Genomic DNA, 15,617 nt, shown 5'->3' with positions numbered 1-15,617 from the left:
AGAGCATTCATGTTTCCAACCACATTTGCTAAGAAACAGCTCCCGTGTTTAGTGTTAAAAATAAAACAATCTTCTCATTTATAGAAACAAAGACAATATTTGATTAGTAAAGCCTGTTCCCCATTTTTGTACTTGCTTGTCTTTTTAAAAAATATATTTTTTATTGATTTTTTTACAGAGAGGAAGGGAGAGGGATAGAGAGCCAGAAACATCAATGAGAGAGAAACATCGATCAGCTGCCTCCTGCACACCCCCTTTTGGGGATGTGCCCGCAACCAAGGTACATGCCCTTGACCGGAATTGAACCTGGGACCCTTGAGTCCTCAGGCTGACACTCTATCCACTGAGCCAAACTGGTTAGAGCCTTGCTTGTCTTTTTATTGATTTTAGAGAAGGAGGGAGAGAAACATTGATTTGTTGTTTCACTCATTTATGCATTCATTGACTCATATGTGTCCAGAGATCGAACTCACAACTTTAGTGTATCAGGATGATGCTCTAACCATCTGAGGTACTCAGCCAGGTCTGTATTTGCTTGTCTTCATTTAGAAATTCATGAGAAAAGAACAAATTTTGTTATAGTATAAAAATCTTAGGAACAACAAATGACGAATATTCACTTTTTTTAAGCCTCACCCAAGGATATGTTTATTGATTTTAGAGAGAGAAAAGGAGAGGGCGAGAGAGAGAGAAGGAGGGGGGGGCGAGAGAGAGAAATACTGATTGGTGGCTTGCCACCTGGCCAGGGCATCAATACTCACATTTTAAAAAAATAAATGTTTTTCTTCCTAAAATGTAAACATTCAGTAAATAAAATATTCATGATATTCCTGGTATAGAAACACCAATAATCACTTATGAAAGAGATGTGTTTTACTATACTTGGTGATAAGGTTGTTGTTTGTCTTAAGCATTTCACCAAAAACATCCAGGTCATTACTATTTAAAAGTTTACCCCTTTACCAAGTTTTCTCATTTGAATTGACTCATTGATTTCTGTAGAATTTTGGCTATAGGACCAGGCCATAGGAAAGGTCTGAAATACCTAAAGGTCGTTTGGCTTCAGAAGTGTTTTCTGGCGTCGTGGAGATAGTCATTCGTCACTGTGCTTGGAAGTGGTCCTCAGCGAACTTCCCCACAGTCTTCAGAGCAAAGCCCAAGACCTGGGCTCTGGGAAGGGGCTAGATTACAGCCGTGGGCAAACTGGATCTGGCTGTTCTGTCCGGTTCTCTTGCTCTCCCCTCCGCTCCTTTACTTTGAATTTATATTAGTTCACACAAACACTCCATCCATGCTTTTGTTCTGGCCCTCCGGTCCAGTTTAAGAACCCATTGTGGCCCTCGAGTCAAAAAGTTTGCCCACCCCTGGTAGAACTTGGACCAGCAGGGCACCCTTGCAGGCATTCTCCATGCGATACTGTTGCAATTCTGCAGCTGCCTGAGACCTGATCCTCTCCACACCACCTCCAGTTTGTTGGCTATCTGGATATCCTCTTTTGTGAAGGGGTTATGAAAATCTCTCGCCTATTTTTATAAAAAATATATATCTTAATTTTTCTAATTTTATAAAAATATATGTTCCGGTGACTCTTTGCTAGATAGGTCTCTCACAGGACCTTAAAGGGTACCAGAAGCTTAATGTTCATTGAATTCAAGGTAAGCTCACCTCTGTCAGGTATCAACTACATCTTCACCTCCTCCAGGAGCCCTCTCTGAATGCTCATAACGCAGCCATTGTCACCCACTCTCATTTCACTGAACACAGGGTATTGTATTTGTGGGTTTACTTCTCTGTGTCCTCTTGCCAGTTCCCTGAAGTCAAGGACATTTGCCTCCCCAAAGCCTAACACTGTACTGTGGCCTGGGAATTCATTGGAAATTCACTTATGCTATGAGCAAAGCCATGGCCTAATTACAAGCTACTATTACTATTACAAACATTAATCGGAACTGATTTTTTTGCCTTCAAGGACCTTTCAGGGGACACAAGGTACACAAAAAAATATACTTTAAACTAACTTATTAGAAACTATTTTCTGTTATGTATCCAACCTGAGTTGCTTTTTCAAAAAACGACTTTATTTTAAGGCTATTGTAGTTTCACATGTAGTTGTTAGAAATAAAACGTCTTACATAACTATAATCCAATATCACCATCAGGAAATTTATACTGATACAATTCACTGAACTTCTACGGAGCTCACTGGAATATGTTTAGTTCCGGACAATTTCATCAATGTCTGGGCAGAGCCCTGAGAGGAGATGCTGCTCACGCCCCCACCTCATAGGCCCCGCCCTCTCACTCCGGCCCCGCCCTCTCACTCCGGCCCCGCCCTTCCACTCCGGCCCCGCCCACGCCCACGCCCCCTGCGGTTCTCAGCCGCCCGGCTGCTCCTCACGAGGCCACGCCCACCAGCAGTGGCGGATTTATGGAAAGCTGAGACCGGGTCGTAAGGAATCCTGTAAGCTCCGTCGTCCAAGGGCGGACAACAGCTGTCCTCCTGCCCCCGCTGTCCTTCGGGTCCTTTTGCAAGGGAACCGGCCGTGCGACTGGCTGTCGCCTTTCATTGGCCGGGATGGGTAACTCCGCTCTGAAGGGTTGAACTCGGGGAGCCGCCTGGGGTCAGAGGGTTCGTTCGTGGGACCTCCCGCTCTTCCCAGACTACACACACCCAGCCGGGGCCTTCCGCGGCCCCAGGGTGGCCGAGGGGGCCTGGCCCGGGGCGCGGATGGCGGGAGAGTCCGCCCGGGGCAACCTGGCCTAGCTGCCCGGCTTTAGCTCGGGCTTGGGCATCGCCGAGTGATCCTGCCGCCGGCGCCCACGTTCTCACCCAAGGCAGGCTGCAGAGGGGCAGGGCCGGCGGCGAACGGGCGGGGCTTGTGGATGGGGTGGGGCCTCGTGATAGGCGGGTGAGGCTCACGTGGAGTGGGCGGGGCCTGGGGCAGGGCGTGTGGGCCCCAGGAAAATGTTGAGCAAAACTTGGATAAAGTTTCTGCTCTCTGGTCCTGAGAATTCCGTGGAGAGCAAAATGCTGACAGCCAGTGCGAGAGACAGACAGTAAACACATACTCCAAATATATAATCATGTAATTACAAGTTGTGACAGTGTTGTGAAAGGAAAATACAGGGGACTCTGCAGCCTCCCGGGTAGACATCCCTCCGGAAGCTTCCTAGTCAGATGTAGACCGAATCCTGGCACCGCCACTTACGGACTGGGTGCCCTGAGCAAGATGGGTGGTCAAGCTGGGCCATGAACTCTTGGGTCAAAAATAGGCTTGACCCAGCCTTGTGTAAACTGGCCCTTCAGGGCTTCTAAAGGGCAGTGCAGAAAGGTGGGACCCTGGGCAGCTTCTTGGAATAAGTATTTGTATTTATTTACACACCTCCTTCTCTGCCCCCTCTGCTATGGCCTGCATCTTTGTGTTGCCCCAAATTCATGTTGAAATTCTAATGCCCCACGTGATTGTATTCTGAGGTAGGGCATTTGGGAGGTGATTAGATCATGAGGGCAGCACCCACCCAGCCTGTGGTATTTTGTTATAGCAGCCTGAGCTGGCTAAGACACTCTCCTTGGAGGAACTTCTCTGACCTTGTCCAGAACCTAAATGGGATGAAATCCTGGCTAAGTGATCCCACAGCGCCCTGTGCTTCATTACAAAGCACACATTGCACTGCCTTGCAATTTCTCGTCGGCCTTTCTCAGCAGCTCTAGGCTTGGTGAAGCATGGATTGTGTTTCAATCATCTCTCTTATTTTTTCCTTTTTATTGAATTTATTGGGGTAACACTGGTTAGCAAAATTATACAGGTGTACAATTCCACAACACATCATCTGTACATTGTACTGTGTGTTCACCACCCCAACCAAGTCAAGTCTCCTTCCATCACCATTTATCACCCCTATACTCTGCTCCACTCCCCCCAAACCCTCTCCCCCTGGCGATCACTACGTTGTTGTCCATGTCTATGATTTTTTTTCTCACTTTTCTGCTCAATCCCTTCACCCCAGTCCTCTCCCACCTCCCCAGCTGTCAGCCTGCTCTCTCTGAGTCAGTGTTTTGCTTATTATCAGTCGTCTCTCTCTGACCTACAGCATCAGCATCAGCATCGTCCCCACCATCATCAAACACTTAGGCAGGGCTCTCAGTGTGCGCTGCACTGTCCTAACCCTTGACATGTCTCCATTCATTTTGGTCTTCACACTCTGGCTCATTGTAGCAACTCAATTAAGTGTTGAGTGAATAACTAAATAAGCACAGTAGAAGAAGAAAGGCACTGATTTTTTTTTTTTTCTGATATCTCTTGGAAAGCTTCACAGGGGAGGTGACTTTGAGGTGGATTTAAAAATATATGTATTTTTTTATTGATTTCAGAGAGGAAGGGAGAGGGAGAGAGAGAAACATCAATGATGAGAGAGAATCATTGATTGGCTGCCTCCTGCATACCCCCTACTGGGGATCGAGCCCAAAACCCAGGCATGTGCCCTTTACTGGAATCGAACCCAGGACCCTTCAGTCTGCAGGCCGATTCTCTATGCACTGAGCCAAACCAGCTAGGGCTGAGGTGGATTTTGAAAGCTGAGTTCTCCAGGTGGAGAAGTGGGGATTCATTCTTCTAGAGCACTGGTTCTCAATCTCCCTAATGCCTCGACCCTTTAATACAGTTCCTCATGTTGTGGTGACCCCCAACCATAAAATTATTTTCGTTGCTACTTCATAACTGTAATTTTGCTACTGTTAATGAATTGCAATGTAAATATCTGCGTTTTCCGATGGTCTTAGGCTCTACAGCAGCGGTTCTCAACCTGATCCACAGGTTGAGAACAGCTAGCAGGGTCGCCTAAGACCATCGGAAAACACAGATATTTACATTACGATTCATTAACGGTAGCAAAATTACAGTTATGAAGTAGCAACGAAAATAATTTTATGGTTGGGGGTCACCACAACATGAGGAACTGTATTAAAGGGTCGCGGCATTGGAAAGGTTGAGAACCACTGTCCTAGAGTAACTTGGGCAGGTATAAAGGAACATCAGGGAAAGGTGATTAGGTAGGTGAGTGTGGCTGGATATTGGGTGCAGGTGTTGAGGACACGGGTAGAGAAATATTTGGACTGGAACAACACTTATTTGGATCTGAATAACTTCAGGCATACTTGTTAAAAAGGAAGGATTTTTTTTTATTTTGTTTTTATCTTCTCTTTTTTTATTTAAAAAATCTTTAGTGTTGATATTATTGCAGGAGTTCCCCTCCCCCACTCCCTTTGCCCACCTCTACCCTCCCCTGCCTACCACTTCCTTGGCCTTTACCAAATTATTGTTCTTGTTCATGGGGTTTGCATATGTGTTCTTTAGCTAATTCCTTCACCTTCTCTATCCAGTCACCCCTCAAGCCACTCCCCTTAGGTACATGTCAGTCTCTTCCACGTATTCAAGCTTCTGGTTCCATTTTGTTCGTCAGTGGTTTTTTTCTCAAATATATTTTTATTGATTTCAGAGAGGAAGGGAGAGGGAGAGAGAGAGAGAAACATCAATGATGAGAGAGAATCATTGATCAGCTGCCTCCTGCACACACACCCTGCCCTGTCCCCTCCCCCCCCCCCCACACACACACACTGGGGATGGAGCCTGCAACCCGGGCATATGCCCTGACTGGGAATCGAACCTTGACCTCCTGGTTTGTGAGTCGATGCTCAACCACTGAACCATGTGGCTGGGCAGTGTTTTGTTTTTTAATTCACCAAGAGCATCACCAAAGCAGTGATCTCTAAAGAAGGTGGTGATTTGCATCTCCGCCAGGTATGTACTAAGGCTTGGGAAGAAAATACTGGAATTTCTATCCTCATTTTTATCTTACCCTTTAAACCAGCGGTCACCAACCTTTCAGACCTCACGGACCGCCAGTGATCCATGGACCACCGGTTGGCAACCGCTGCTTTAAACATTTCTATTTTGCTGTAACGTCTAGAACAGTACTGTCCAGTAGAACTTTGGGGATGATGGAAGCAGTCAGTTGCCCAAAGTCATTGATCCATCAAGGAGTCAAAAACAAGCTTGTATGACTCCAGAGTCTCTATTTTTTTTAAAAAATATATTTTATTGATTTTTTACAGAGAGGAAGGAAGAGGGATAGAGAGTCAGAAACATCGATGAGAGAGAAACATCGATCAGCTGCCTCCTGCACACCTCCCACTGGGGATGTGCCCGCAACCAAGTTACATGCCCTTGACCGGAATCGAACCCAGGACCCCTCAGTCCGCAGGCTGACGCTCTATCCAACTGAGCCAAACCGGTTTTGGCCAGAGTCTCTATTTTTACAACAGGGAGAGAGAACCTACATACAGGCCAGTGCACATCTCCTAAATGTGGGTGTCCCGCCCCCCCAGCCCTCATCATGCTTCCTTCCGGACACGAAGCCCCGAGGGCCGTTTCTACCCCACCTTCTGCCTGCAGACTGGCTGCATTTTGTGCTTCCTCTAAATGCAGTACGGTTACAGGATTGTCCCTTTTGTTGTAGAGTCGCTGAGTCACCACCTTGGGCTTCTGGTTTTCATGAGATAATATATTTCCTTCTCTTGAGGCCCATTGAGTGGAGGTTTCAGTTCCTTGCAAACTCATGGCTAAATCTTGCTTTAAAGTTGGTGCCCACTGCCTGGCCGATGTATCTCAGTGGTTGAGTGTCAACCTAAGAACCAGGGGGTCACGGTTTGATTCCCGGTCAGGGCACATGCCCAGGTTGCAGGCTCGATCGCCAGTGTGGGGCATGCAGGAGGCAGCGGATTCATGACCCTCTCTCATCATTGATGTTTCTATTTCTCTCTCTCCCTCTCCCTTCCTCTCTGAAATTATGTATATCTTTTTAAAAAGCTGTTGCCCACCAACATCTGCAGGGAGTGCGTCCAGAAAACTCAGCGACTCCCTGTGGAGGCTCGTGGGTCTCCTTGAAGGAGAGCTGTCTGTCCACTCACCAGGCAGGTTGATGGCTTGTAAGGAGGAGACAGCCGCTCCTGGAGGTGAATCCCGCCTCTGCATTCACCTCCAGAACCTTTGGTTTCACCTGTGTAATGTGAGGGCCAAGCACCCCAGCTTGCCTCCCAGGGTGTTGGTGAGATTCAGATGAGATGACGGAAGGGGAAGTTTTCATAAGCAGCCGAGGGGCGCAGTGTGGACACTGTGAGAGCTGGTCAGGGCCCGGGCTGGGCTCCATCAGGGCCCCGGGCGGCACCACAGTCTTTTCTCTGCCATAACAGGGCACAGCCTCACACCTGAGGGCTCATCTGAGGCTCTTCTGTCTTTTCCCCAAAGGCACGGCCTGTGGCCCAAGGCAGCAGGTGTCTGCGTTTCCGGGGCGGTTCTCTCCACCAGGCCGCCCCACCCCCACCTGCTGGGCCCCCTCCTGCCCCGCTTTGCCAGGCCTGGCCTGCAGGGCACGTTGGCCGGGATGTGGCTTTGTTGTGTCTCTGGGCTGCACACCCCCTCTCCGAGGGCCACTTGGGCTCATTTTTCTCGGGAGCTGCCTAGCTGCAGAGAAAGAAAGGCCTTTGGAACCCTCCTCTTTCAGCCGTTATTGAATTCCACCTCCATCTCTCCCTTTCCAAATAGGAACATCATTTATCTTGGACTTGAAGTTGCGGGGTCTTTAAGAGCTTTCTCTCTTCCCAGCTGCATTTGTTGACAGGCAGTCAATCTGTTTCTTGCCTCCCCCGCTGCCCCCCCCCCCCAGCAGGCCATAAAGTGTCCACAGCTGTGCCCTTCCTACCCTCCCCTTTCTCTGCCCACACGGGGACGAGCTGAAATACAGCACAGCCATTACCGCTGACAAAAGGGGACAATTTTAAAACATTTTTCCTTTTCATTGGAGAAGCTGATGGCACAAAAGAAAGCGCATCATTTTATTGTAAGTGCTTTTTAAATATGGGTCACTTGGCCATCATCAGCCCCAAAGGACCGAGAAGTTCAAAGCGTGTAGTCATACAGATATCCGCCCCGCATTGTCTGTTAAATTATGCTAATTGACACCCAGGAAAACAGGGAGGGGCATCTCCTACCCTGCCCCCCTCCAGGCCCACCTCCCTCCTCTCCTCATGGTGAAGAGCCTGTGAAGTAAGTTGGCCAGGCAGGGCCGGCAGGTCTTCTTCCTTCTGCTTCTGTTTCCGAAGCACTGAGACCAAGAGGCTGACGTCTGGGGGATCTTCTCAGCCCGGTGGAGAGGAAACTGGTCCTGTCTGCCACTGGTGAGGGCTGCCCGCAGGCTCCCTGTGTGCCTGGAGGGCTGGGCTGACCAGATGCCGGGGGAGAGTGCCGAGGGCGGCAGGGGTGAGTGGAGGTGGGGAGTGGTGCCCTCTCTGCCATCTTAAAGGTGGGATATTGACATGATGATGATGGTTAGGGTGCTGATGAGAGCAGAGAATGAAACACGTGTTCAGGGAAGTTGGCCCAAAGATACAGTGTCCCCTACTGCCCCCCTCCTCTTTGATCAGAACCTGGTTGTGCTTTGGGGAGGGAGCAGGTGAGGACTGAGCTCTCGCGTCACGGTTTTGCCAAATTCTAGCTTGGTAAACACCCCCTTGGAGAGCCAGGGCCTGTCTGTGACCTGAGGGTGATGCTGGGAAAATTCCCACCGCAGCGTTGCTGGGAGCTGCAAATGAGCAGGCACCCCGTGGTCAGTGAAAGTGTCTGAGGAATCTGAATCAGGAAGTGGAGCCAGGACAGGGTATCTGGGCCACATGGGGGGCCAGACAGTTTGCCGAGATATTGAAACTGAAATGATACCAAGGGATGCTCCAAAAGGCCCCGGAGATGAGAGGCAGAAAAGCAGAGGCATCTGGGTCAGGCTGCTGAGCCCCGTACTGACTGCTCCCTTTGGGGCGGAGGGCATGGCAGAGGACCTACCCTCTGTGCCTGAGACCAGCTGGACCACTAACCAGGTGACCTAACCCGTAGGCCTCCTTTGCCCACCTGCCAATCAGGAATAAGAACAGTGGCTGTGCCTTCAGGTGGTTGTGAGGACTGAAGTGAGGCTAATCACACTAAGCCCTTAGTGTCATAGTTACTACATTTAATTATTCTTATTATTCTGGTTACTTAGGTGAGAAGGGAGGCTGGTTGATGAGGGCTTTCCTTCCCTCCTCCCTGCCTTCCTCCTTGCTTCTTGCCTGCTTGCCAGGCACCTGGGGGAGAGCAAGGGCTTAGCACAGGTTTCTTAAGAATCAGCTGTAAACCAGCTCCTTACAGTGTGGGGATGTAAGGTGTGACTTTGGGACGTTCCTGGTCTGCCAGTCCCAGCTGTGTGCCTGTGGACAGGTTACCTCATCTCCAAGTCTCAGTGCTCCCGTCAGTTAACAGGTGTAAGAATCCTCCCACTTCCATGTGAGTATCAGCTGAGACGGCCGGTGTGGAATGCACATCCACCTTCTGTCCCGTCCTGTGTTGTCCTGGAGCTAGCACAGTGGGCAGTGGCACAGGCTACTGCACAGCGAAGGCGAGGAGGAGGGAGCAGCCTTCTTGAACGAACATGCAGGAGGGTCTCGAGGACTGATGCGGAAGATGGCCCGGGGGAGAGGGTTAAGACTGAGGCCCTTGCAACGCTGTCCTGAGTTTCACCTTCACGGCGGTTCCTGCTGTTACCACTTTGCTTGATGACAAGAGCGAGCTGTGAAATTGCTCTTTATAATAAACTAGAGGCCCGATGCACGAAATTCATGCCAGTGTAATTAGCATGTTATGCTTTTATTATTATAGATGTGTATATTCGACCTTTGTCCCCATTTTTTGCACAGGGCTCCCCAAACCCTCAGAATTTCTTAAGTGACCAAAGTGATGAAGGTCTCTTTTGTTTTGTTACTGAGGTGACTTTGGAAAGCACCCAAGGAAGGGCACTGATTGCTGGGAGAACCAACCAGGTGATTAGAGGGTGGGAACTTTGAGTCCAACCCCTTGACCTCCAGGGTGGAGGAGGGTCAGGTTGAATCAATCACCAATTATGCTTGTGCTGTAAAGTCTGTGCAAAACCCCGAAGGACAGGTTCCGAGAGCTTCCTGTGGGTGAGCATGTGGAGGTGCTGGGGGACGGTGCCCGCCCGCCCGCCCGGAGAGGGCACTGAGCTCTGGCCAGCCCCACACCTTGCCCTGTGCACCTGCATCTGGCTGTTCCTGAGTTGTGTCCTTTTCTAACACACGAGTGAGTAAATACAATGTTTTCTCAGTTCTGTGAGCTGCTTTCTACCTCCTGCCTCTGGTCCAGTCTGCCCGCTTCCCCAGGTGGACTAATGCAACAGCCTCCGGCCTGGGCTCTTCTCTGTCCCTTCCGTTCCTTCTCCATGCTGCAGCCAGCGGGGTCTTTCTGGTTGTGTCCTTTCCTTGCCTGACATGCTGTCACTCGTGTCATCATGAGACACAGGAGCCCTTGTTTCCGTCACACTCAACTGCTTGGGTTCTGTAAACACGTCGAGACCCTTTGCCCCTGCCCCAGCCGGGGGCTTGGTTGGTTGCAGTGTTGTCCCATGCCTCAAGAAGGTTGCAGGCTTGATTCGCAGTCCGGGCACATACTAGAGGCAATGATCAATGTTTCTCTCCCACATCCAAGTTTCTCTCAAATCAATAAAAACGATGTTAAAAAAACCCATATCCTCAGGTGAAGATGAAAAAAAAAATAAAGAACCCTGGCCCCGAGCTTTGGTTTGAGCCAGCTCTGGCAAGCCCATGCTCAGCGCAGGTGTCACTTATGAGACCTTGTTCTTGAAGCCCCTGTCGTCCCGTCCTGGCGTCGGCTGTAGGTTGTGCTATAACAGGCTTCGGTATGGACTTCCCCGCTGTGGGCACCCTGGGGATAGGGACTTGTAGTCATGTTTGTGTCTCCAAACATCTCGAACAGTGCCTGGCACAGGACTTGCACAGTCTGCACAGCTGTAACCCCTCCCTTCCATGCAGAAAAGGCAGCGTCCCTGCGACCTGGATGCAGCTGGAGCCTTGGCCCAGCGTCTGCGCTGAGCTGCAACAAAAAGGCAACGCACATCTGACTGCAGAAGCCGGGAGGAGAGTTCTGCTTTTCTTTTTTAAAAAAAATATATTTTATTGATTTTTTACAGAGAGGAAGGGAGAGGGATATAGAGCTAGAAACATCGATGAGAGAGAAACATCGATCAGCTGCCTCCTGCACACCTCCTACTGGGGATGTGCCTGCAACCAAGGTACATGCCCTTGACCGGAATCGAACCTGGGACCTTTCAGTCCGCAGGCTGACGCTCTATCCACTGAGCCAAACCAGTCAGGGCTGCTTCTCTCTTTAGGGCAGCCTTCTCCACCAGGTTCATCTGAACCAGAGCGCAGCATGACCGGGGCGACGATTTCCTCTTCCCTGGTGCTACATGACGAACACCGTTCTAGAGCTCAGGGAAGTGGATTCACTGCATACAGTGCAGGGCTTGGGACACTGAGGCTTAGCCCCCCTCCCTCTGAGAAAGGCTGCTCTGCTGCTTCTTGAAGACTCTGCAGGGCTCAGCTTCGTACATCAAAGCCACACCCCCCAAGTCCTCTCCGGAGGCCTCTCCCTCCCGTGCCCACGGTCTGCTCCTAGAGCACCATTCACTGGGTCCATCTCCAGGCTGTGCTCACCACTTACCCACCTGTTCTGACTGGTGTCACTTTGCTGTTCTTGAAAGAGTAGCCTGCCTCTCGCCGTCCTCATGCACCCCCTCCACCTCGGGAATTACAGTGAAGCAAGTTACGGCCCATGACCACGCAGCAGTCAGCATGATGGACACCTTGTCTGTTTTTTCACATGCAGACTTTGTAAAGTCACCTGCATCTCTTGCTGTGGTATTTTCAAGTGCCTCTCCTTGACCAAAACCACCGAACTGTCGTGATCTGTGCTACCGAGGCTCCTGCAGATCAGGGCCCTATTGCAAAGCCACCTGCTCTTCCTGGTGCTACTCCTATTCCTGGCCCCAGGAAGATAGCAGGCGCCTTTCTTTTTGGGGGGGAGGGGTTATGTCACCATGTCTTCGGTTAGTAAGGAAAAATAACATGGGTAGGCAATTAGCAGTGTTTACCACAATTCATATAACGGAATATCATATAGCCATTAATTTTTGAAGAATATTTATTGACATGGGAAAATGCTCACAATGTTAAAGAAGCAGGATACAAATCTGTAAATACAGCATGATCCCAATCTTGTAGTAAAATAAATTATATATGCATAGAAAAAACACAGGACAGAAATACACTAAAACATTAACAGTGATTTATCTCAGGGTGGTGGGATTTGGGGTGAATTATTTTTTAAATTATTTTCGGCATTTTTCAAACTTTGCACAATGAACATGTTACTTTTTACAATGGGGCAGGGAGGAAGTCGATACAGGTGATACCCAGTGCTGGGAGGTGGCAAGACTGACTGGAATCCGGGAGATACTTGGTGCTTGTACTTGTCAGCCAGCATCCTTGTTTATAAAGGTATAACGTCTGTCCTGCCCACCTCCCGGGACCACTGGGCATGTAAAAGGGTCTCAAGTGTCTGTTGATTGTTACTCCAAAGCAGCAGCTCAAGTGCCTTATTTTAGGACACATTCCTCCATGTGGTGTCAAAGGTCAGGAGGGATGCGGCCGCGGGCCGTCTTTCGTGTTCTGCCACCCCCACCGCAGGCCAGCGTGCAGGCAGGGGTCTGAAAGCCTACAGCCCTGCTCCGGCCTAAGGACTCCAGGTCCTTGCTGGCGATGCATCAAGCAAACTCCCCACTCGCTTCAACCAAGTCACCTCTTCACATAGAAAGTTCTTGACTCTGGTTCTGCTGAAATAGTTATTGCTTAAAATGGCCTGAGAATTACCACTCTCCCAGCATTCCAGAGTCATAGGAGGCACAACGTGGACCCAGGTGGGCAGTGTGTTGAAGGGGAAGGAGCAGGGTTAGGGGTCGGGACAGGGGGGAACAGGCTCTTTGGAGATGATCTCTAGTATGAGATGGATGTGATGAGGTTACATGACGCAACATACATAGAAAACCCGTGTGTGGTGAGCACACAACAGGTGTCAGTTCTCTGTCCACGTGCAGGATGTGGTCACTGTCAACCTCTCCCCCTGCAAGTTCTTTCTTCACAACCAAGACTTAGTGCCCAGTGCAGGGGAACTGAGAGGCAACACAACTCAGTCAGGCTGCTCAGACCCACCCCGCGCAACGCCGGCGGACACTGCCCCGTTGCACGTCTTCGTTTAGGGAGGCCCACACGCATGCCACAGCTATCAGATTGTAGACATTATAAAAATATTTCAAAATGCATTTGTACAATGAAGTAACAAAAATACTTAAATTCTTCTTTTCTAAGCTTTTTCACTTAATCTAAAATTATGAATTGCCAAATTTCATTTAACTGTTGTTAAAACTAGTCACCAAGAACTTCTACTCCCAACTGTTTTGGATGACAATCCTAAAATGTAATGTATTCCCCCTAGATTTTTTATCGAGTGTTCTGGATTTTTTTTTTTTTTCTTAAAGAAACAGGGTCATTCTTGAGAATCAGTCTATGGGCCAGATTGTGATACGTGTCATTCGGGAAACAGACTCTCCCAGATTTGTGACACCTTGAGGGGTTTTCTCACTCTGGCCGCTTCCTGCCCGGCTGCGGGCCGTCGCTGCCTTCCGTCTAGCACTCCTCCTGTGCGACTTTTCTGTGGGCCTAAAAGCCAGATAACTAAACATTTTAGAAATGTATGCAAATTTTAGTAGAGATTCTTGAGGCTCTCTCCGATGAGTCAAACTGCAGGAAGTTTTTGACATCGCTCTTGGTGGCTCACAGGCATTTAAAAACTCAATTCCTGTTTTGTTTTGCCAGAGAAGTGATTTCTGGATAACTGACATTTTCACTTACACCCCAGGTGCCTATCCTTAAGGAGGCTATTTTAAGTGAGATGTACAAGTACTTGAAAAAAGCATGAACTGGGAAATAGTTTACCCCATGTATCTGTAAAGAAACACACACAGATGGCTAAATTGAATCAACCCCAATGTTTTATTTAATTTAAAGTTTTAAAAGGCAGTGGTTAAGCACATTATCTATGTGTGTATATATGTATGTATACAAACATACATACATATATAAAAGGAAACCAACCCCTTTTCAACTTTAGCCACTGATTAACCAGGCTCACCGATTCATTTTCTACTTCTTTATATGACCAATTTTTAAAGTAAAAATAAACAGCCTTGATCAGTTTAACAGTAACTATTTGTGTTTCTTTTTTTTTTTTTAAATAAATAAGGTTACCGCTAAACTGATCATATGGTAGAAAGGTAGAACACACACACATCAGCACACACACAGCCCCCACTTAAAACATGTGACGTATGAATGACCTATATGTACAAAAGGGTGCTGCTGACCCCGTGCCCCAGCAGAGGCCACAAAGAGCTCCCAGGACTCAGGAGTCCCCATTCCCTCTGCTGGGACACGTGTTCCTGGCACCCCGAGTTAACCTCAGAATGCATGCTCCCCATGCAACGATGCAGATGGGGGCTCAGTTCTCTGGTATAGTGTTCAGGTATGTGAGGGAATAAATAGGCATTGTAGCTGCCTCCGAACGTAACCGTCGTTTATAGGGAGAAATGTATTCTGAAGTTCTAGGTAAGTGACATACAAACTTTCAGTGCAGTCAGTTTGCAAGTCCGGGACTGTGTGTGTGTGTGTGCATTTCTATATTTTATACAAAACTGAAATGAAGAATGGAGCTAGGTTTATGGAGCAGCTGCTTGGCTTCCATGTCGTCAGTCCTGATCTAACAAGTCACTTGCCTCAGCCCTTATTTAGCAGTTCTTTCTGATTCCCGCGTACCTCCGTCTGCTGGAGAGATTCAGGAGGGGCAGCTCACACAAGTGAGAGGAAGGATGCAGCTAAATCTTCTGCTAAGAATCTTGGCAAATGACCTGCCAGATTCAACCAGGGCTGTGTTACAGCGAAGTCCTTCGGTTCCGTCCCGATGAAATGGCGTTCTGATGCTGCTGCTAGCCCCTGCAACTCCATCTAACTGCAGCTCTGCATGAATGCCTCAGGATCGCAAAAACACAGGATCACCTCTTAAATATGCTGGATTCTCAATGAGTAAACCAGTTAATGTGTTTCTAGCCAAAGCAAGGGCATAAATGTTTGAGAGAAAAGATTCCCCTGGAGCTACAGAGAAAAGATGCTGATGAAAGCAAGACTGAATTGAGCAGGTGATGGCTTTAGTCTGTGTCAGAGCTGGTCTCTTCGATGACAGAGTACTGGCTGAGTGCTTCCTCCAAAGGCGTTATTGTCCCATCAGGTTTTAGTCCCATTGGTTTAAGCAACTCCTCTCTGGAAAAAGAGATAAAAGAAAGAAAAAAAAAAGTATTCACCAGCATCACACACACACCCTTCCCTCCCGCCCAATCCACATCCTTTTAAAAAGGAAAGTCTTTAAAAAACAAAGTATTTTTCCTCAAGCTCTCTGTGTATTTGTAACAGGAAAGATGAAAGGGGCATGGAGAGAAAAAGAGGGAGATAAAAGACTTCATTCACACAGGCCAAACCTACTAAGCCAATTAGAGGTATGAAAAGTCAAGGTCTAAATGGCTCAGGACAAGGAGCGGGTCTCTTCTGTTTTTAA

At 48.6% G+C, this 15,617-nt stretch overlaps 2 protein-coding genes across 8 annotated transcripts in view; one reads left to right on the top strand and one right to left on the bottom strand.

Annotated features, from left to right (window-relative positions):
- Nucleotides 1-15,617, top strand: part of MTERF2 (mitochondrial transcription termination factor 2) — an 87,949-nt gene that overhangs the window by 59,004 nt on the left and 13,328 nt on the right. The gene's annotated exons all lie outside the window — the stretch shown is intronic.
- Nucleotides 12,096-15,617, bottom strand: part of RIC8B (RIC8 guanine nucleotide exchange factor B) — a 113,144-nt gene continuing 109,622 nt past the window's right edge. For all 6 annotated transcript variants that reach the window (XR_013960232.1, XR_013960233.1, XR_013960234.1 and 3 more), the window contains one exon: nucleotides 12,096-15,325. Coding sequence is in view for 2 of the 6 variants with exons in the window: in XM_080662090.1 (XP_080518216.1) it covers nucleotides 15,214-15,325 (112 nt within the window). In the remaining 4 variants the exon portion in view is untranslated. The remainder of the gene's footprint in view (nucleotides 15,326-15,617) is intronic.

This window comes from Plecotus auritus (assembly GCF_963455305.1).
Source record: "Plecotus auritus genome assembly, chromosome: 3".
Taxonomy (NCBI): domain Eukaryota; kingdom Metazoa; phylum Chordata; class Mammalia; order Chiroptera; family Vespertilionidae; genus Plecotus; species Plecotus auritus.
This window is presented reverse-complemented; position numbering and strand designations above follow the sequence as displayed.